This window comes from Thunnus thynnus, chromosome 16, assembly GCF_963924715.1.
Source record: "Thunnus thynnus chromosome 16, fThuThy2.1, whole genome shotgun sequence".
In the NCBI taxonomy this organism is placed as follows: domain Eukaryota; kingdom Metazoa; phylum Chordata; class Actinopteri; order Scombriformes; family Scombridae; genus Thunnus; species Thunnus thynnus.
The window spans coordinates 19,546,479-19,567,441 of record NC_089532.1 but is presented as its reverse complement, the minus strand read 5'-3'; the positions used below and the strand labels follow the sequence as shown (position 1 = coordinate 19,567,441).

The 20,963-nt window shown below is 41.2% G+C and overlaps 3 protein-coding genes across 7 annotated transcripts in view; 2 read left to right on the top strand and 1 right to left on the bottom strand.

The window, feature by feature from the left end:
- Positions 1–8,636, top strand: part of LOC137200485 (pleckstrin homology domain-containing family G member 3) — a 31,134-nt gene extending 22,498 nt beyond the window's left edge. For 2 of the 5 annotated variants that reach the window (XM_067615369.1, XM_067615366.1), the window contains exons 9-18: positions 535–717; positions 949–1,041; positions 1,291–1,377; positions 1,468–1,498; positions 1,720–1,821; positions 1,981–2,024; positions 3,137–3,502; positions 4,363–4,479; positions 5,478–6,951; positions 7,077–8,636. In XM_067615369.1, coding sequence (XP_067471470.1) covers positions 535–717; positions 949–1,041; positions 1,291–1,377; positions 1,468–1,498; positions 1,720–1,821; positions 1,981–2,024; positions 3,137–3,502; positions 4,363–4,479; positions 5,478–6,951; positions 7,077–7,762 — 3,183 coding nt within the window. In that variant the 3' untranslated portion in view covers positions 7,763–8,636. Of the gene's footprint in view, positions 1–534; positions 718–948; positions 1,042–1,290; positions 1,378–1,467; positions 1,499–1,719; positions 1,822–1,980; positions 2,025–2,762; positions 2,774–3,136; positions 3,503–4,362; positions 4,480–5,477; positions 6,952–7,076 lie in introns of all 5 variants that reach the window. The other 3 variants (XM_067615367.1, XM_067615368.1, XM_067615371.1) reach the window with 3 other exon arrangements.
- Positions 8,637–9,660: 1,024 nt separating this feature from the next.
- xgb (x globin) lies at positions 9,661–17,537 on the top strand. Its single transcript, XM_067615036.1, has 5 exons — positions 9,661–10,198; positions 13,120–13,227; positions 14,962–15,082; positions 15,391–15,471; positions 17,065–17,537. The coding sequence occupies exons 1-5, from the start codon at positions 10,032–10,034 to the stop codon at positions 17,182–17,184; spliced, it is 597 nt and encodes a 198-aa protein (XP_067471137.1). The 5' UTR covers positions 9,661–10,031; the 3' UTR covers positions 17,185–17,537.
- Positions 17,538–17,620: 83 nt separating this feature from the next.
- srp14 (signal recognition particle 14) lies at positions 17,621–20,059 on the bottom strand. The gene is made up of 5 exons (XM_067615037.1): positions 19,909–20,059; positions 18,947–19,019; positions 18,740–18,852; positions 18,607–18,639; positions 17,621–18,472 (listed from the first exon to the last, which is right to left on the bottom strand). The coding sequence occupies exons 1-5, from the start codon at positions 19,930–19,932 to the stop codon at positions 18,383–18,385; spliced, it is 333 nt and encodes a 110-aa protein (XP_067471138.1). The 5' UTR covers positions 19,933–20,059; the 3' UTR covers positions 17,621–18,382.
- Between the last annotated feature and the right edge of the window lie 904 nt (positions 20,060–20,963).

The window sequence follows — 20,963 nt, the reverse complement described above, 5'->3', positions numbered from 1 at the left end:
TTTTTCCCCCTTCTCTCTCTTCACAGTCAGACGTATTCATTCTTTTTGTTTATTTTACTTCTGTGGTCTTCTGAAACACTCTCAGTGCCACTATAACTCTTCCTGCTCCCATGGGAGCCTAGAGGGCCCAAAGTAATTTCTTTCATTTATTATTCCACATATTTGTTTCTCTTAATGAAGCAGCCCTGTGTGACTTCCATCATGTGTAAATATATATTTTAAAACTCCAAATCTCTGAGCAGATATTGTCTAAAGCAAATCCATGAACCCTCACAATTTGTCACAATTTGGCATTGAACTGTAAGCCTTCTATCAAGTCTAGTTGAGTGTTAAAGTGAAGACTACGGCTTTTTAATGATTTCCTTGGTTTGAGTCATTGAGTGGCTTTTTCACCTCTCTGATTTTCTTTGTAGGGATGTTTTATAAGGATTAAAAATAAAAGTTGACACTGAGCTGTATTTTCTTTCACGCCGAAGGAACACGGCTGACAGTGTGTTTGGGGGGGGGGGGTTGTGCTTTCATGTGCATCTGCAGGAGATACAGTCTCTTCTGATCAACTGGAAGGGTCCTGACCTGACCACCTATGGAGAGCTGGTGCTGGAGGGCACCTTTCATGTCCTACGGGCAAAGAACACCCGTACCCTCTTCCTCTTCGACAAGATGCTCCTCATTACCAAGAAAAGAGGGGAACACTATGTCTACAAGATCCACATCTCAGTATGGTTTTTGACATTTTTTTATTGATCAGTGATTTGATAGTTTAAAAAAAATGTAACGTGGGAAAATGATGACATCTTTGTGTAACAGAAAACCGAATAAGATCACATTTTCTGTCACATTACATGAGATTTATATTATAAAGACACATTTTTTAATAAGATAGCAAATTAATAGCTTACTCAGCTGGGTTTAACCTCCACTGCATCACTGCGTTCATTGTGATTTCAGTGCTCCACCCTAATGCTACTTGACAGTGCAAAGGATCCCCTGCTCTTCAGTGTCATCCATTTCAAGCATCCCAAGCAACCCCATACAGCGCAGGTAAATGTGAACTGTAGTACACCAGTAACTGTCAACCCTTTTCACCCCTGCAGCACAGTTACACAACACATAATATTGCATTTCAGTCAATGAGTTCAGGATTATCACAAAACAGTCATTTTTTTTCAAACACTTCAGAGCCGCTGGGTTTGACTGTATTATGTCTCTATTCTGTATGCATGTGTGTATTTGATGTATCTTTATTAGCGTGAATGACTCTTTCTAAATGACAAGAGCTTGTTGTTCCAGGCCAAGTCAGTAGAAGAGAAGCGTCTCTGGGCCCATCACATTAAGAGGCTCATTCTTGAGAACCACAACACCATCGTCCCACCGAAGGTAAACAACATCGTCGCCTCACACAGGATTTCTCTCTCCTTCGATACTGAAGAATCGCCTTGTATTAAAACACACTCTCTTTCTTTAAAGGCAAAAGACGCCATCCTGGACAATTCTAACTGTAAGTGTTACAAATGGAGTAACTTTTGTTATGCTGGGACCAATTTAACTGTCGCCATAGCAACCGAAGATGCTGCTTACAAAAGAGAGGGTGGTTCATTTTCAGAGGAAAATATGGAATGCCGTTTAAATTACCAGGCGTAGCCACCCATATCCTATGTAAAGAAAATTGTTTTTGTAATTGTGATTCTGAGTGTAATGACATATCTTCTCGCCGCCTAGATCCTGGGAAGTACCACTATAGTCCTGAGAGGCTGAAGAGAGCCGAGTCCTGTCAAGCTGAAGACTTCCATCAGGCAGGACGAAATGGGAGGAGGAGATCAGGTAAAAGAACCACCCCTACTCCATTTTGTATCCATAAACTCACAAACAAACATTTCTGTCTGTATCTATTTGTAATAGTAATAGGGTTTCATGTTTAAAAAAATATTTGTAAAAGAAATGCATTGTTGATCGTCCCATTTTCAATTTCTCTCTTTTTAGAGCCAGCAAAACAAATCATAAGGAGCACGAAAGGTTGGTACATTGTTGTCACATCGGATTTTGGCAGGCGAAAGGGCAGATTCATTAACAGTGGGTCAGTTAGATCCACATTCTGGGCACCGACCAGTGGCCCAGCAGCCCCACAGCCCCCCTTCCCCAAGGTTATTTTCTATCTGTCGAATAAGAGCTTGACATGTCTCCATCGCGCTTCTACTTTGTTCTCCCACAAAGACACCTGGAAAACAGATCAAAAGACACACACACTCACACCCATAATGAAGTTAATTATATGCCACATTGGTCGAAAGCTTTGTCATACACAAGCTCTTTTCAGTAGTCAAATTCAACCTTGCCTTCAGATCTGGGCGTCTCCCAGCTCTCATCTATTCTAATTGGCCATTATGAAAGAGAAAACCTCAAGAGAGAAAACCAGTGTAATGAAGAAGCAATTTTCATGTCAACCTTCCCATCATGGTGAGGGAGTAGGTCATCACATCCTGGCTAATTGCATCATGTCCAGTTTGAGTCTGTGAGAGGAAGATGTTTCTAATTGGTATTTATCTAATCACAAGGCCTCCCTTAAGTCTGGGCCAGACTAACTGCTGCCCCAATCACTCTAGAGGTAGAGATTGTGTCCTGACCGTAATTGTACAAGATGCATGTGGTACTCAGGTTATTTTGTCATACAATGTTTGACTTGAGCGTGCTTTGTTTTTTCAAGGTTATTGACTCTCATTCATTCTTTTATCTCCTCCTCTTCTTTATCTTTCTACTCGATTCAGCTGTTTTGAAGGTAAGTATGAAATCCAAATGTAGTCTTTTTTTGAAACCTTGATAAGCTTTTTCATTTTGTTGTAGAAAAGCAGTTTATTTAGGTCACTGTGCTTTAGTGAGATATGGTTTGCCCGGTTTTGACTCAGCAGTTCAAACTTTCCATTCTAAATGCAAAAGAACTCCAATCAAAAAATGAAAAAAAGTGCAAAACTAATCTTCACAGAACATACTTTGACTTGCCTTGGATTACAAAAACCATATCTCACCCAAAGCTAAAGCAGCTTTATGAGTATTCCATCCCATTTACAGCCTTGCAATCACAAGATGGCTCTAGCACTGGCCTTGCAATAACAAACCACATGTCTATGACTTCACGCTACAGCATGCAGACAGTGAGGGTGCACTGCTGGGGGATAGGTGCTCCCTTCAGCCAGCCACTAGTGTCAGTACGTTGGCCTCCAGTCTAGGCGAGCCCCAGGCTGAGAGGCCATGTGTGGAGGATCTAATTCCCAGAAGGGACTCTCTGGAGAAGCTAAGTCCTACTGACAGTGACCCGAAACTGGGCTCTTCACCCAGTGAGGGGGGGCTGGAGCTGCAGAAGTCAGAGGAGGAGGAGGAGGGAGAGATTTACAAGGAAGATATACTGATGGGAGAAGACCAGGTAGCCGACTTTGCCAGCTCAGTGCTGGCAGCCATCTCCTGCTGGCACTATAGAGCCAGGGCTTTGCTTTCTACTCACTTCACAACGGTGAGGGTTTCTGCCACCCACGGGTTTCCCATTTCCTGCTCTATTCCACCGGCTTACCTATACTCTCTGACACTCTTTCTCCCACGCTGGCTCTCATCCCTCTCCCTCTGCTTCTTCATAAACAGAACCAACTAACACCTGCTACCTTTTGCACTGTGCACATTAAATGCCTCTATTCGTACTCATGCTATTGAAGTGCATGGATTGAAGTTCTCCCGGACTGCTAACAGTGAACTCTAAAACCGCATGGGTGAAACCTAAAAGTTATGCTTGCGTGTCTTTGCTTGTGTTGGTTTTTTCTTTGGAGTTGAAGGTCATCCCACTGTGCATGAACTATTGTATGTTTTCCTCATCTGTGTAATTACAGTGTGCTGTGTTTCATAATTTTATTTTTTTTTGGGCGGACATGATTGATCATGAAGCTTATGCTGTTTAAACCATGCCTGGATTTGCATTACAACCAGTAGCTTAATGTGTCCTGTTAAATGCTGTTTGACTTCAAAGGTTAATGAAGCCATCTAATTAAATGATCATTATAATAGCAAGAGCTTTGCTCTTTGATAATCATATTACCTAATCATATTTTCCCTTTTGAATTTTCATAATTACAAAGTCTTTGTTAGGTTAATTGTTATACCCCTATTGTTTCTGAATATGTATGAATACATGTCATTTCAATTGGAAGACTTTCATTATACCCATTGTAGTGGGTTTTTCAAGGATGACTTGAATACACATTAAGTATCTAGTAAATGTTTGTCCACTTTGACGGATACTTCTGCTGCATGCTGCGTCACAGTGTGGTCTCTAGGAGCATGTAGAATAAAAACTCATTTTCATGCCATGTTTTGCTTTTTCAGGATGATCAGAGCAGAGATGCAGCTGAACTGCAAACTACACCAGGAGAGGAGGCGGAAACTCAAAGCCATGAGGAAAAACATGGGGATGTGTCTATGACAGAAACTCTCAGCACACAGGTACATTTGTACAAACAGTCTTTCAGCCTCATTTACAGTCTTTATTGGCCCATCTGTGAGAGTACATGTGACTTGTATTCACTGTGTCAGAGAATGCCCATCTATCCTCATACCTGATTGCTTTGTTTGTTACTAAACCTATTTTCTAAGCTTTGTATGTGTTTGTTGTAATCTCTCTGTGTATGAGAGCAAGCTGATTCAATACTACAATAGATAGTAAAGTATTGTAAATAAGTTTCCTACCTAATAGGTGCCCTTTGCCATGAGCACAGCATTTCTCTGAGGCCATTTAAATCATAGCAGGAGCTTTGTTAGTACCTTCAGTATATTTGTAGTCCCATAAGTTAAAATTACACACACACACACACACACACACACACACACACACACACACACACACACTATTATCCAGTGGTCAGCACTCCCACTGAGAAAGGCAACATTTGATTTAGGAGCCAGGTGCAGCTCTTACCTGATTCTTATGGTAACTTAGTGAAACAGCTTTTGTACTGAGCAGAGCACACAGCAGGTTATTATTCTTCCTAACCTTATCTCAACCCCACAGCTCCAAACTGCACACTTTGCAAATGCAGGCAACACCTGGAAACAAATTTAGATTAATGGCTGACTACGTTGACGTCAGCACTATGAACATGTAAGAGCCGCAGACATTGCCATGTTCACCATTTAACTCGCCATGGGTAACAAAAATGGTCCAGTAAGGAATTATTAGCAACCAAGCTGCAAATGCAATCACAGTGTCTTCACTTTTTTAACCAAGCCTTGGTATTGTACATGAAATGGATAGGTGCAATAAAGCTCAAGTGGGCCTCATAATATAAAACACATGCATCATAAATTGTGGATGCTTTAGATTAAACTGCCTAGTTGACTTTGAAAGGGTCTATTAAGTTAATGGCAAATGGAGAGTGCTCGCCATCATAATGTCTCTTTTACTCATTACGTCCCACTTTGCAAACACTCCTATCATGTTTCAGGTCAATGTGGAGGAGCTGTGCCCTCTAGACTGTGTCCCTCAAGCAAAGAGCAGCGATCAGCTGGAAATGCATTACTCCCAATGCCTTGAGTCTCCTGTCTCCTCTTCCCAAATGCAAGAAGCAGTAACCCCAGAACCCATGGATAACTCTAGAGGAACTGGAGAGGAAGAGGAGGAAGGAGGGAGTGATTCTTCGGGTCTCCATGTGGAGGAGACGAGTGTACTGACGAATGGGGAGCTCTCAGAGGAAGAAGAGGAAGTGTTGTCAGACAATAAAAGCATCCTACCTTCCTCTGTGTTGGACCAGGCAAGTGTGATTGCGGAGCGCTTCATTAGCAGCCTGTCCAGACGGAGCAGTCTGGTTTCAGAGGACCTGGGTTCCCTGGCCTGCCCTTCTCCCCTAACAGATGATGAAGCCTTCAAAAGCCCTTCGGCAAGCATGGACTTGGAAAAAGAGTCCCAAGTGTTGGCCAGCTCTTCCCCAGAGCCACACATGACCTCAGAGGTGAATCTGTCAACACCTGCGCATGAACCTGCACTCACCGCACTCATCGAAGGGGAGCGCAGGTCCACACTCTCTAAACAGGATCGTCTTCTCATCCACAAGATCAGAAGATACTATGAGTATGCTGAGCACCAAGATGCTAACTTTAGCATCAAGCGCAGGGAAAGTCTCTCCTATATTCCAGCAGGTCTGGTCAGGCACCTGAGCCGACAGCTCAACAGTATTCCTCAGGAGCAGGCTGTCCCTGCCAGCCGGAAAGGCCTCTCTCGTAACCGGCCCACTTCCTGGTCTGTGTTTGACCTTCCTGGTTTAGAAAAGCGTCAAAAGACTGAAAAGAATCAAAAGACTGTACCACAGAGATCAGTGGAAGCCAAAGGAAGATCTCAGAGTTTCACTGATTCCTCTACCACAGATGAAGAGTTCAGACCCTCATCAGAGATGCTCAAGGTTTGGCAAGACATGGAATTGGAGGAGGAGGGCCGGAAAGACCAGCAGATTGTAGAGGAGAAAGTGAATGACTCAACATTACAAGTGACACAGTATATAAGCTTAGACACTAAAGATGTTAAAACCAGTAAGCAACCGCCTCAGATTTTAGAAGAGTGCGAAATAAGCACTGCCTTAGATGGTTCCCCCATCTCATCACCCACCACAAACTTTCCAGCAGTGGAAGGGGGATCTGGTCAGGACTCTAAGCTATGTAAAAGCCCCATGTCTCAAGATGAGAATCAAGACACCCATGGTCAACTGCCAAAGATTATTAGCCTCAGAACAAGTGTGGATGAAGAGCAGATCCTACAAGACATGGGAAAGATGAAAAACAAGGTGTTCCAGCTGGCACGTCAGTACAGCCAGCGCATCAAAAATAACAGACCTATGATCTGGCAGAAGAACCGAGAAATGGCAAGTCAACAAGGATTCAAGAATATGCCTGCTGTCCATGAGGAGAAGATACAAATGAGGAAAAAGGGTAAATAAAAAGCAAACGATGCCATATTGCTTTCTTTTGTAGTAACCTACCACTTTAACTAAGGTATGGAGAAAAATGAAAATCATTTTCTGTATGTCTGTCTGGGTTTTTTTGTATGTATGCAGGTAAACCCAACCTGAGATTGGCCTTGAACACTTGTGATCAGACGGTCATCCATGAACTGCGTTCCCCAAGTCCAGTCCAGACCCCCAGCTCTGGAGCCAGCTCCCAGAGCACAGTAACTGGCCCACAAAGCACAGAGTCAGACACCTTCCACTGGCCTGATGTACAAGAGCTGCGCACCAAGTACACCCCCTTCAAGCTGGAGACGGAGGCCTCCCACTCCTCAAAAGTAGACCACAGCTGCATAGTACCAAATGGGACGCTGGAATGCTGTACGAACAGGTGTAATGGTTGCTCACACAGGTACAGCAGCTCCTCAGACCTTCACAAAGCACTGACAGACAGTCCTACAACACAATCTCCTACGGTAGAAGACTGGACCCAGCCCCAGTCCCGAACTCGGCTTCAGCCCCTGCTGTGCAGGTGGAGCTCCTTGGACCACATGCTTGGGTCTCTTCCTCTCCACGAAGTACAGAACCTGCAGGACCCTGTGAGGAGCTGCTACACCTCCAGTCAGGTGTCTCTAATAACAAGAGAAACCAGCAAACTCCAAGACGGAGACCACCTCCTCCAAGAGGGCCTAGACTGTCCCACAAAGCCTGCTGTCCTGACTTCAGGGAAAGTGTCAGAAAGTAATCTAGTGAAGAGCTTACGGGAGAAGTTCCAGAGTTTAAGCACAAGCTCGTGAACATGTGAATTTTGTAAATTTTTATTATCAGGAAGTATCACGTTGAAAATGTACCTGCCAGTTATCTGATCCTTCTCAAAATCCCCTTCATGCACATCCTGTTTTTTCTTCCTAAAATGCAAATTGCAATTTGTTGTCTGCACAATGTTTTCAGTATAGGGGACACCGGGTGATGATTTGCGTATTTGCCACAAATGAAACATAAAAGGGATATTAGTGGTCATTGGTTCAGGCCATGAGGGGGAAGCGTTTTGTCTTTAAAAAGGTGTATTGCAATATTTGTACATTGGGTATTTTTCTGCACTGTACAATACAAAGTTGATGTAAATGTGTAAATAGTCCCGTTATCAACTGCAGATGAGGTCCTACTTTATTATTATATGCATCTATTTGGTTCCCACCCAGTCTTGCTATAATGACTATAGCACTGTTATCATTTAACCATGTAAACTGTCAGCTGTAGTTTCACAGGAAAGCAAAAAGGATCAAAACAAAACAGACTACTTCTACCGCCATGATGACAGCAGTCTCATCGACGAGAGAGCTCTACTCTCAGCAGAGGTTCTGATCGTATACCAAAGATTTTCCTTTTAACATTTGTTCACTATTAATACAAGTGGTCACAGCAATAATTTGCTTCCGCACCATCTGTTGCTGCTTCTATAACTTTTTACACATCACTGGAGCTTTATTTTTCTCAATATGTTGTATATTTTTCTTTAATAATATTTATGAAACTGTATATTTGGGAGAGATTGGCCTCATGTAAATACTGAGCAGTAGCAACCTGTTTTTACTTTTCCATTCCAGAAAATATATTGTTTCATACTTGAAGTTGACCGTATTTTCAATAAAAACAGAAATGTTAAGTGTCCACAGGTGCCCTGTTTACTCTGTCATGCATTAATGTACATGCATGTATTATGACTTTAACATCACTTGAAAAAAAAGACCATCTTCAACTTTAATAATCCACTGGATAAGTGGAAGGAAGAATGCTTTCACATCTGTCTAAGACAGTTGTCTTGATTTCAGAGGATTGAATGTAGGAATAAAGGAGAATCAGGACTTTTTTATTGCAGTGTGCTGTACATGACCTGTTAAGAATGTGTCTTCTTGCCATGATGCTGTTCTGTGAAGTGACAGGAAGACTTAAGCTAGTAGACAAGGCTATAAATAGGATTTTAGAAATACTGACCTCATGAGCCCCAGTCCCCAAATGTGGGAAAAATATTCTGATATATCTTTTGTAGGCAAAACCTTTAACACTGATGCTCTGAGCAGTTTGTTCTATTTTGTGAAGGAGTCAACCCATGTTTATATTCTTAAAAGCAAGGTAGCTTATTTAATAGGGACAGTGAACATTGCTGTAAATGCACTGAAATGAGTTAATTTGTGAATCTGGCCCAGAAAAATAGCCAGCCCTCTTTCTGCAGGTATACATTTTTTGTTGTTAAATTTCAGTATATTGAGTTTATTAGCCCTGGTTGCTAAGAAAATATTTAAAAAAGCACAATTCCCAGACAAAAAAGGGGGACATGATGACCCTCAGTGTCTTCAGCTCATATTAGCAGACCAACTAAACTGAGACAAAGCTCTGAACAGAAAATGATAGTTGCACCACATAAAACTCATTTCGGGGGACATGCTTATAAAATTAGAATATATTGTGTATAAATTGCATTTTTAATGAGGTTTGAATGATTTGATCAGCGCCCTTTAATCTAAACTCACCAATAGAGAGAATAGAAACAGTGACAGTACTATTAGGTGGGCGCATGTGTGTGTCTTTATTAATCTGTGTTAGCTATCTTCTATTTAAAATGACTGCACAGCCGAGCCTCTGAGCCTCAGGATACCACGCGCCTGATGAATCCACGCGCGCTGTTTGGCTCTGAACTGTATCATTTGTGCGTCAAAGCAGCAGGATACAGACAAACCTGCAGCGGATGTCAGCGGGGACTTCCTTCACCGTAAAAGCGTGTTTAGTGCTCAGCACCCGCCGCAATATGCGCTCGTCACTGAGGGATTTTACTTTGAACTAACGACCGGAAGCTGCATGTCTTTTTGTTTGTGCATTTGACGCTGATCGTACATGCCAACCGGAGGAGAGTAGTTAAATCAGCAACTGGAGTCGGGCATTAACACCAGATACCAGTAACACCATATTTTCTCCGTCACATCATCATTTAACTCCGCGTTTTTATTATTATTTTTAATTTCTGGATTGGTTCAAAAAAACATCCTCGCCTCATTTTTTTCATGAAGAATGGGCTGCGCAATATCTGGTCTAGCAGCAAAATCAGAGTTTGGAGAGAGGATTACAGATGATGGTGCTGCTGTGCATCTCAGCGAGTATCACATTCAGATGATCAAGGAGTCATGGAAAGTTATCCGGGACGATATTGCGAAAGTTGGGATTATTATGTTTGTCAGGTGAGATACTTGAACCTTTTCTATACTTCTCAAGTGTTTGATGCATGAATAAGGAAAGCAAATAAATATTCTTATAGTTGGCTGATAAGCAGCATCAAAAATGTTAAATTACTGAACGTTATATTGATAATAAATTCACACATTAGAATAAGATCACATTGAGTAGCATTTATAAAGAATGCATGAATTTACACGGATATTTAAGGTTTAAGACATAATTCTGTGCATATAAAATAACTAGAGGAAGAAGTTTTCTAAATGTAGCCTAAATGTTTTGGTTGTTGCAGCTGAAATGAATCCAGAGTATAAAAACATACAAACAAATATACAAATGAATTTACAATCTACATATCACATTTGCTGCCTCATACACTTGAACGTGAAGCGCAACAAAGCAGCAAAATGTTTCAGTTCAGCCTTTTAAAACAGCTTTATGGTGAAACCTGTGCACCGTGTGATGGATGACCTGCTGGCCCAAGAGGAAGAGGTCTTGCAGATTACATGATGCCTGACCTTTTCATACATGCCAGAAACTGAACATCCAGCATCCCCCTCACCTCCACTGTGACCCTCTGCTCTGCCTTATGACCCACAGCTTGGAGCTGAATACCCCTCCTCCCTTCTAATCACTTCATATCACATCTTAACAGCATTATATAATAATAAACAGCTCCAGGTCTGCCATATTACTATACAATTAAAGGCATCAGCCATCAGGAAAATGCATTTTATCAATTATGATGATGACCAGCGTCCGGGAAAACATATTTTGCCCTTTAGCAGGGAGGATACACAAATGAGAATATATGGTGATAAAGACTGACGGACATTCAGGCTGCTGGATCAAGAATAAAGAGACTACCGGGCACATGGTTAGAAGCCCAATTAATGCCATGTGTCCCCAGGGTGACCTGAACAGTTGAAGGGATTGACCTTAGCGTGTTAGCCTGGAAATACACGGGCGTCTTGTGGGTCATGGCCCCCCAGGATCCCTGGGCTGTCAGGGCTCGTATCTCATGACTGAATAGTAGTTGTTACAGTAAAACAGTAAACAGCAAAGGGAAACACCTGTTTTTCAGCATGTGCTCAATCTGAATTTAACAGGCTCCATTTATCCTTGTTCTTCATATATACAATAAGACACTCTAAAGACTTAGGTGGGCTCTATTGATGAGTGCCAAATTAGCTATGAATAAAACCTCTGAGCAGCACCAATTAAAATTCCACTTGAGTTATATAGTGCTACATTGTCTGCATATAGTGCTACATTGTCTGCATATGTTCTGCATGCTTGCATTTGCGCCCGTGTCTAGAGCACACACAATGGAATAACACCATCTCTCTCAATGTTTTGCTGGTATGTTGATAGTGGCGGGGGGAACAAGAACAGCCAATTTCCCCTGTTGTCTCATCAATGGCGCTGGTGAGCACGGGCCTATGAATAGTGAGAAAGGATATTTCACAGTCATTTGGACAAGATGAAGGTTATGGCTTCTCTCTGAAAAGTAAGACATTCCTTACCAAAAAATACTACTTTCACCGAAGGGCAAACACATTCAGTTTATGTCGTTCAATCTGGCGCAAAGTCAGAATACTTAAAAATAAATAGTTTGTCATTTTATGAAACGATAAGCACAGAACATGCCTGCCACCTTATTATCTGCTTGTCAAAGGGCACAGAGCTACTGATGTTTTTCACAGCTGCCATTAGAAAGACCACCACTTCTCTAACACCTCTCCCAACACCTCTATTTGTCTGTTTATCTATCAAGGGGGGGGGGGGGGGGGCAACATGTTATAGACATGTAATGCATTTATTCATGAGGATTATGCTCCTTTATGTGTTGCAGGTTTAAAAACACTTGCAACCAGTACTAGAGTCCGTGTGGGGAAAAGAGAATAAACAGGAAATAGAGAAAAACAACACTGTTTTACCTGCCACACCCATAAGTATTTTAAATGATAATTATTATTAATGCCTAATCATGACTGTCTGTGTTATATCATTGTAACCTACATACATATATCAAATCTCAGCGGTTTAAATTGCGTCTATTATCTCCCACAGTAACAATAAAATCAGTGCTGTTAACAGCTGCTCTCAGCTCAAGTCGTTGTTTAAATCAAGTTTGAATTATAAACCTACATACCCATGTTTTCCAAGTCCACCTCACAACCTCTGATGATCATTATCCTTTATTTCCTGTCATTTTTCCTCCGACACCAACTTCTTACTGAAAAAGCAGAATTACTATACACATTGCATCTCAGTGTGAGCATAATACAACTGATACTTGTTGCGTGACTAATCACAGGTACCCCAGCTGGAGACTGGAAGGCTCGCTGATTGGATGGCAGCACGCTTAAACTCTCTGGTTAAGGAAATTGATTGAGGTTAAATCAGAAAAGGGAAACACTCGCGTTGTGTGAGCCTAGCAGGAGCAGTGTCTCTATTTGACTAAGATTTCCTCCCAGGCTCTGACAGGGCAGGCCAGCTCATCACAGCTCAGAGTGAAAATGAGGGTGGCTAACAAACTCACAGATTCACTGTGGCCTGTTACTGATTGCAGCCGTTGGGTGTAAAACCAGAGTGGAAGGCAGCAATGATAACAGGAATCAGGATATGATCAGAAAGGCACAATCAGATCTCTATTCAAAGTGTGGAGTGGAGAGAATGACTGGGGGGATGAGAGAGAAGCCCTTAATCGTTATGTTGATGAGCTGAAACTCACACATTCACACTCACAGGATTACAGTAGTGTGACTGTCTTCGCTTAGACTCTCGGGGTTATGTCATGTTAGTTAGGAAACTCAGGGGGAGGTTTGTTTTGGTGTGGGAATGAGTATGACAGGCTGCTCTTCATGAGCGGGCGCTCTCAGAGGCTCACGGATGGCTGCTTATACTGTTGTCTTGGTAACAGGTTGTTTGAGACCCATCCCGAATGCAAGGACGTCTTCTTCCTGTTCAGAGACGTGGAGGACCTGGAGAGGTTGAGGACCAGCCGGGAACTCAGGGCACATGGACTACGGTCAGTCGGAGACTCTGCACACATCAGCATCATTCAGGAGAGCATCTTTAATATCCAGTATCATCTAGCTCAACATTCATTCATCAGCTTCTGTCATTATGCAAAATTTTGATTTTGATTATTATATATTTTCTTTTTGTCAACAAATCCCATGACAACCATCAATGCATGAATCCATCTCTCAATACTTTCCGACCTTCCTACCATGTCTGTGGCATTCAGTTGCCCATTGTTTCCTACTGAAGGAGAAAATCTTTCAAAACAGCTCACATATATGTGTAGTTTAATTTTTAAATAAGGTGTAGTAATTTGCTAAAACAACTGGGCACTGTAGTTTCTAGCAAATGTTACTCAAGCAAATGTATGTTGTGTATTTGTTGGGGACTATTTTCATCTGCGGACTAATACAAATTTGGTGCTCTTGTGCAGTGATTCCTTGTTTGTATGATGTAGCCAAACGGCTCTATCAGTTGAGCTTGAGAACTCCTTCATCGACACCTAACATTAGTTATCACTATTAATAATATAAAGGTGGATTTTGTTACCACACAACAGTGATCCTGGCATTGTTAATGCTAACATTTGGGCTATTCTCTCAAAATCAAAACACAATTTCTGTTTTTTCAAATCATCAGAACTACACCACGAACTTTCCAGGTTGCCCCCTGGCAAGTACCCACTAAAATACAAGTGGTTAGGAATCACTGCTCTCATGTTACCCAGTGCAACGCTGTGGCCCATTGATGTGTTTTTAATCATTTTTGGACAACAATGGAGGTGTATGGCATAGAGGAATAAGTTAAATCAGTGGCTATAGGGAATACTTGTTCGTAGGATCAATTTATTGTGTTTTGGTTTTTCATTGGATTTGAATAATGTAGAATATCACTAGCCTCATCCTTTAAGATTTAATTTCATCTCTCTCCAGGCACCACCTTTCACTTAAGTCACTGGAACAACAATATATGATAAAACTATATTGCATATAGCGTAGCGCGAGAGACACAAATCATAAGATAAGTGGCAGAGAAGAACACCTCATGTAGTCAGATCATTATAACGTTGCTTCCCACTCCACTGCAGATGGAGCCTGTGGCATCCATCACAAGCACTTGTGCGTTGTTTCCCAGTATGCATCAGGCCTCTCTGTGTTCCTCTACACACGAGGCCAAGCCAGCCAATTACTGCCCGAGGACCTGAAGGTACAGAGGCTAGCGTGGCATTGTAAATTCAGTGATAAGGCCAAATGGCCCTTCAGCCGCACTCAGGGACATTAGTACAAATGTCCACGGTGGCAGTGAGACAGAGGTAGAGAGAGAGCTAAACCAACTCTAACCCTTTGTTCCATATTCATCTTCAAAACTGTCACGCACATACACACGCCGCAGTGATGCCAGACACACCTGCAAGCAACAAAGGAAATTGATCCTGTGGTGTTTTATCTAGGGAGAAAAATGTTTTTTTTGGGGGGGGGGACAAAGTGTTGTGTAATCAGTTGGTTTTTGCATCAAGTGTGAGCTAGATTGATAGATGCACAATCAATTTCATTTATTTTTCTTGGCATTTGAGTTGCTGAAACTGAAAATGTCAGCAGCCTTTCAACACAGAGGAGTGTCACACTTATCTACAGCGGAGGTGTATCAGTTGATAATCGCCTACTGCTAATTCACGATTAACTGGTGGATCAATCAGGCTGGATAGCTCATCCTCTGTCTCTTTTTCCACTTCTTTCAGGGTGATGTCTTTTATCGAGAAAAGCGTGGCTAGACTGGACCAGATGGAGAGATTGGAGGCTCTGGCTCTGGAGCTCGGAAAAAGCCATTATCATTACAACGCCCCACCTAAGTACTACAGTGTAAGACCCCGATGATCCCAGCAGTGCTGAGCTGCTGTCTGTTTTTGTGATGCTGCTTTGATTATAACAGAGTACACATGTTCTAATTTCAACTGATACTGCAGCTCTTTATTAGTCTCACCATTATACCGAGACCCCTAAAATCAATGCAGCTGAATGAACTGACCCGCTCCCAAAAACTGTAAAATGGAAACACACCTACTCTTGCAAATAACAGTAATAACAAAGGAGTGACATGTCAACTGGATACTAACCTAGTTACTGAGGCGTGAGCACGTCAGTAAGTATCTCACATAATTATTTTCCAGTATGTCGGAGCAGAATTCATCTGTGCCGTGCAGCCCATCCTGAAGGAGAGATGGACAGCTGAGCTGGAGGAGGCATGGAAGGTAAGGAGTGTCATTCAGCCTGTGTGTTTCCTTATTTGGGTGTTAGTCAGAGACACTTGGTAAGTGAAATAGGCTCGATGTGTGCAACCATCACGTCAGCAGGGATCACATCAGCGTCATGGTTCTGAACATCTCTGTGGCCTCGGCCGACATAACCAACCATGTCATAGTAGTCAACACTCCAGTTAGGCTAAATTTTGGTGAGGAAAAAACAGGCATGGCCATTTTGCTAATCCCATGCAGTTTTGGGAAATAACCATGCAGTTTTTTGCATGCGTTATTTTCACCTATTTTAAAAATGGTGTATTTGAATATTTCTGTATACTGGTATGACTGTTAAGCTGACACTCTTGTGGATTCAGTGAGCCCAACTGTATTCATGTGTGATGATGTTCAGTCTCCAATAGTAGCCATTTCATTGCAGTGAGACCATTTTTTGAAACTTCACTGTATAAATTGACCTACTGTGACCTCTAAGATAATTACAGCCTCATGAAACTTTACAACCACAAACTAGAGACCGAGGGCATTCAGAGGTTATATAGCTTTAACTTTAACTAGGTATATTGACAATAAGGGGGTTTCTGAGCAGTTTCCAGAACAGAAGTACTCGCAATCCAATCACCGAAAAATGCAATTCTTACAGAAATCTCCAAATGTCAACAGTTTTTGATACCAAATCACAGCATTTTATTTTGTCCACCATTTTTATCAACTCCTGAGTGGTCAAAAATGGCTCAATTTTGCACCAAATCTGTATAACAAATGGTATCAACCTAAAAATTGCTGCAACAATTTATGAGACATAATTGAGAATGGGAATGGCCATCATATTATGTATGTTCTAAGCACTTATACACTTTCAAGTAACTTTCAAAATTTGAATAAGCACTTAATTAAAACATATTTATTACAGATTTATGACCAGAAAACCTTGACACACAGTGTTGACCTGCATCTCAAATGAATCCTCAGGTTCCCAGCTTTCAGATGGTGAAAGCAGTGGGTCTCTAAGGGTTAATGCGCCATGTAACGTCAAGATGGAAACCAGTGCAACACAAGCTTGACTGATGGGAAAATTTACATCTCACTGAACCATACATGAGCATATTGAGAAAATGGGACATGGCTCTGTCACATCATGTTATATCACACCAACATCCCTTGTGTTATTAATATAAAGACACTTGAAAATAATGCTGTTGCTACTCTGGATTTATACACAAGATAACATCCCTACCCCTTCAGTCCATAGAGTAGATAATAGCTTTTAAATGGATTCTGACAGTGGACAACATCAGGGTTACATCATTTTGAGGGGTTATAAGAAATTATCTATTTGTGGCATCTGATAAAAAAAACAACAACACATGTATAAGAGTAAATAATTTTTTGTTTTGCAATTATTTGCACTTTTTAGACTCTGTTTATTTGTAGCATCATCTTATATGAAAGAAAATATTATATAAATTTACGGCTGCATTTCTGTACGTCTTTAAATGGATGGCCTCTGCTGCTCTCTTGTGGTTGAAAGAGTGTCCTTCACCTGTGGGGAGCCCTGACCTAGTCCAATGTGTGCTGTTTGTGATCCAGACAATGTTCCAGTACGTGACCAACCTAATGAAGCAGGGATACCAGGAGGAGAGCAACCGACAGCGGCAGCTAGCGGTGTCCCCGAAGGAAAGACCAGACAAGAAGAACACGGCGCTATGAGATGCTTCTTTCAACCACAACTCAAGACTGTTTTTACAAGTACAGCACAGAAATGTGTTCATGTATATAATGTACCTACTGTCTCGTTTTCTACATTGCTCATATATACCACACCCATTGTTTGCTATTTTGACCAGAATGACAAAAATAATGCCGTGACTTTTAACAAAGCACTTTATTTCTGAAATTAAATTCCGCTGCAGTCCTCTCCCATGAGGTCAGCATGACATTACAAATGTTGACAAAATATGCTGCCTTGTAATCATGAACAGAAATGTAATTAGACTTACAGCCAATACTTTGTCTCTGTATTCATAACTCAAACATGCCTTTCAGTAAATCTACAACTTTTACCATTTTTTGTGCTGTTTATCTCAATCGTGACATTTAGAAACTGTATCTCATTCACTTTCAAATGAACTGAAGCCACACTAACTGAAGCTATACATTTTATACATTTTATTGGTGTTTAACAATTTCAGACCACCGGTTTTGACAGCTTGGTATGGACAAGGGGAAACATATCATTTATTGTACATCATAGGGTAAAATAAAAAACATAAAATAAAGTTTTATCCCTAATATTGAGCAAAGTTAAGAGAGAAAATGGTTAAAAATATATCAAACAAGATATGATTTAGTTCTGTTTCCAAGCACCTTTGCTGAAATTTCAACACTTATGCAAAAAAAAAAAAAAAGGAAAATTAAACATCCCTCCTAACACAGTATATTTGAAACAAGCCAACAAAACTCACTGGTCAGCCGTAAATATAACATAAATAGGGACTCTAACAATTAAATAGTATGAAAGGCAGTTAATCATTGCACTCCATGGATTTGGCTCCAGAGGCGACGCAGTTGTTGACAACCTGTTTCCGAAGCAGAAGTGGTGGAGATTCAATAAAGTTGGCTTGCTTCGTGCTGCGTGGGATACAAGAAATCCTCAGGTTTTCTGTTCCAAATCACCGATGGTACCGAGCGGCCAGGGAGGAGACATTACCATGCAAACAATGGCAAAATATCAAAGCAGTCACCGGGTGGATGAACAGTGATTCTGAGGCCTCAGGTGAACTGGGTTGGGTGGGGTGAGGGAGGGGATGGCTGGGTGGGACTGCAGACCGAGTGAAGCCCTCTCTCCCATTCCCTCAGATGGTACTGGCCAGTTTAGGTATCCATGGTTATGTTAAGAGTCTATTGCTCATTGGGTGGCTTTGGTTTTCTTGCTTTTGCTTTTCTTATCTTTCTTCTTAAGTCCGTCCATGTGGGCTCTAAGGAGGTTGGAATATGCCTGTGAAGAGGAGTTTATGTTAAGTCACAAACAGCTCACTGATCAAAGAAACAAATAAATCTTTTAGGAACATCAAGTAGACCTAATCAAGAGAATATGCATACAGTGACCCAGGCTAATAAAAATCAACCTACCATCTGAAACTTGATTACTTCTTTGGTGCTGACCTAAAAGAAAATGCAAGAGAAGAGAATTCAGCATTAACAGCGAGTCAAAAATATTAACAGGAAAACAACAGAAGTCTTTAAAACCCAACATAAAACTCACCACTGTGCTAATTTTCTTCTTGCCATCAGACGCTCTGATGAGACATTTGTTGTCTGCTGGCTCAAACGACTCTGAGTGGCCCTTTCTGGGCACCGGCTTGGTCCTCCCGTCATCTGAGAGAGGGGACACACATGGTGTTACACATCGCCTTACCACTTGATTTAAACTTGAGGATCACTATCAAAACTCAGGGAGGAGCCTACTTACATTTCTTTAGTGTGATGACAACACTGCCAGAGGTTCTGCACTTCTGGAACAGCCGTGTGAGCTCTGTGAGGAACTGGAGGAAGAACAAACACCGATCTTAATGCTCCAACAATCACACTTCATATACTGCAGAAGACCTCTGTACTAAGATTTGACGCATCTAACACACTTTTTCCACAAACACTGGTTGATTATACACCAAGATGCCAGTTTAAATACACTTAATGCAATCTAACATAAGATCCCTTCAATGAATCCATCCCCCATGAAGGTTATAATGATCTTTTTCCCTGTTAAAACTGTTGAAGAGAGGTATTGATTTTACTTAATGGTCATTAGGAGGCTGTAGTTTGTTGGTGGCTGAGTTACACTGAAGGGTGTTTCTAATATTTATAGTCTACCATAGTTGATGTTAATGGCCTGGTCAAGGTAATAAAACAATGCAGGCTGTTGTATTAAACTGCATTCATTTTGACAGTAGCTGGTTGTTGTAATGATAAGGATGACCTGGCAGTTTACCTGCATTTTTAAATAAATCAAGTGCCTCAGTTACAAAGGTACACGATGATGTCAATGTTAGTCTACAGTTTTAACTGTTAAAAATAAATTACTAGTAATTGATAACTTGTTAAGTTACTGTTGCTAAGTTTGACTACTAACTAGGTTTTATTGGTGTCCATTTACGAGGTGTTAGCTTTAGCGTTAAGTCTTCTGATTTTAACAAAACATTTAACCATTTCTGCAAGTCTTTACATTGCAAAAGCCACTTTATGGCTATCAAAATGCCCGAAATTTCTCAAACTGAGCACAGCTTTAGCAGTGTTAGCAGGCTAGCTCATGAGTCCGTTTGACGACTAACGTTAGCTTACCTAACGTTGAGCTAATTCACACACGGACAGCTTCAGCTTTATAATCGACAACGACAACACGAAAATTACTCGTAAAGACATTTTTGTCCTTACCGAATCGTTTTCAAGCAGCACCATGGTTGTGAGTTCAATTCAGCTGTAGCTTTAGTTAATTAGTTAGCTCACCGGCCGCTGTGAAGCACACGTACTACACAGCCGGGAGCTCCGCCCTGCGCCCGCACTGCGGGAGCCCAGCTGTCGGCACACCGCCGCCTACCGTTGGGGAGGGGGACGACACCCACAGACCCTGACTACTGAAGGGAAAATCCCTCATTCATTATATATGATGGGAAAATCCGTCATAAAATATTGTTCAGCGTTTCATTTTCAGTATTTTTGCACAGTTAATTCAACTTAAATAAATAGACAATATGCTGTACCGGCCGGAAACCTAAGTGTTAATTCTCACCAGGTGACGCAGACAAGATGTTGGGTGTGGTTGAGGGATGTTTTTACCTGCTTTTTTTTTTTTTTTTTTTTTGGTAATGAGTTTTTTTATTGGTGAAAATGCAGGTAGAGCACAAGTAGGCCTACTATGTATTTAACAGTTTTTTCAACAACACTGAGAGAAAACACAAACAACAAAATAGGAGAAAAAAACATACAATGCGCGTTCCTGTATTTGGTTTGGTTCCTTAGTGAGGTAAAGTAAAGTAAAGTAAAACAGCGACTGAGTATCAGCCATCACATTTGAGTTGAGGTAAGACATCTATGAAGGGTCCCCAGTTCTTCCTAAACATTGTGGGTCTTTTACTTACATTGTAGAGGATCTTCTCTGGAGTACAGTATGATGTTAATTCATTGATCCAGTATCTTCGTGAGGGAGGGAGGTCAGATTTCCAGTTTACTCAAATGCATTTTTTCCAGCTATACTGGAAAGTAAAATGAAGTGCTTAATAGAACATATTAGACGTTTTGACAGCTTTCTTATCAAACCCTTTTCACAGCAGACATGTTGACCTGTCAAAGCAGGAAAAGCACAGGTGTAAATAATATTATTTGACATTATGTAACATGTCAGTGTGTGATGTACTATTTTTTGTTTTTTTTAAAAAGGGGGTTTGGTATTTGCATATTTTGATTTGTATGTATGGTATTTTGCAAAAAAA

What these genes read in the sequence shown, in the direction of transcription:
- xgb (XM_067615036.1), top strand. Translation starts at nt 10,032, where the DNA reads ATGGGCTGCGCAATATCTGGTCTAGCAGCAAAATCAGAGTTTGGAGAG. An exon ending in CTCAGGGCACATGGACTACG is followed by an intron (nt 13,228 to 14,961) that starts GTCAGTCGGAGA and finishes CACTTCTTTCAG; the next exon opens with GGTGATGTCTTTTATCGAGA. An exon ending in AGCTGGAGGAGGCATGGAAG is followed by an intron (nt 15,472 to 17,064) that starts GTAAGGAGTGTC and finishes TTTGTGATCCAG; the next exon opens with ACAATGTTCCAGTACGTGAC.
- srp14 (XM_067615037.1), bottom strand. Translation starts at nt 19,932, where the DNA reads ATGGTGCTGCTTGAAAACGATTCG. An exon ending in AGAAGAAAATTAGCACAGTG is followed by an intron (nt 18,640 to 18,739) that starts GTGAGTTTTATG and finishes ATTTTCTTTTAG; the next exon opens with GTCAGCACCAAAGAAGTAAT. An exon ending in AAGTAATCAAGTTTCAGATG is followed by an intron (nt 18,473 to 18,606) that starts GTAGGTTGATTT and finishes TCCTCTTCACAG; the next exon opens with GCATATTCCAACCTCCTTAG.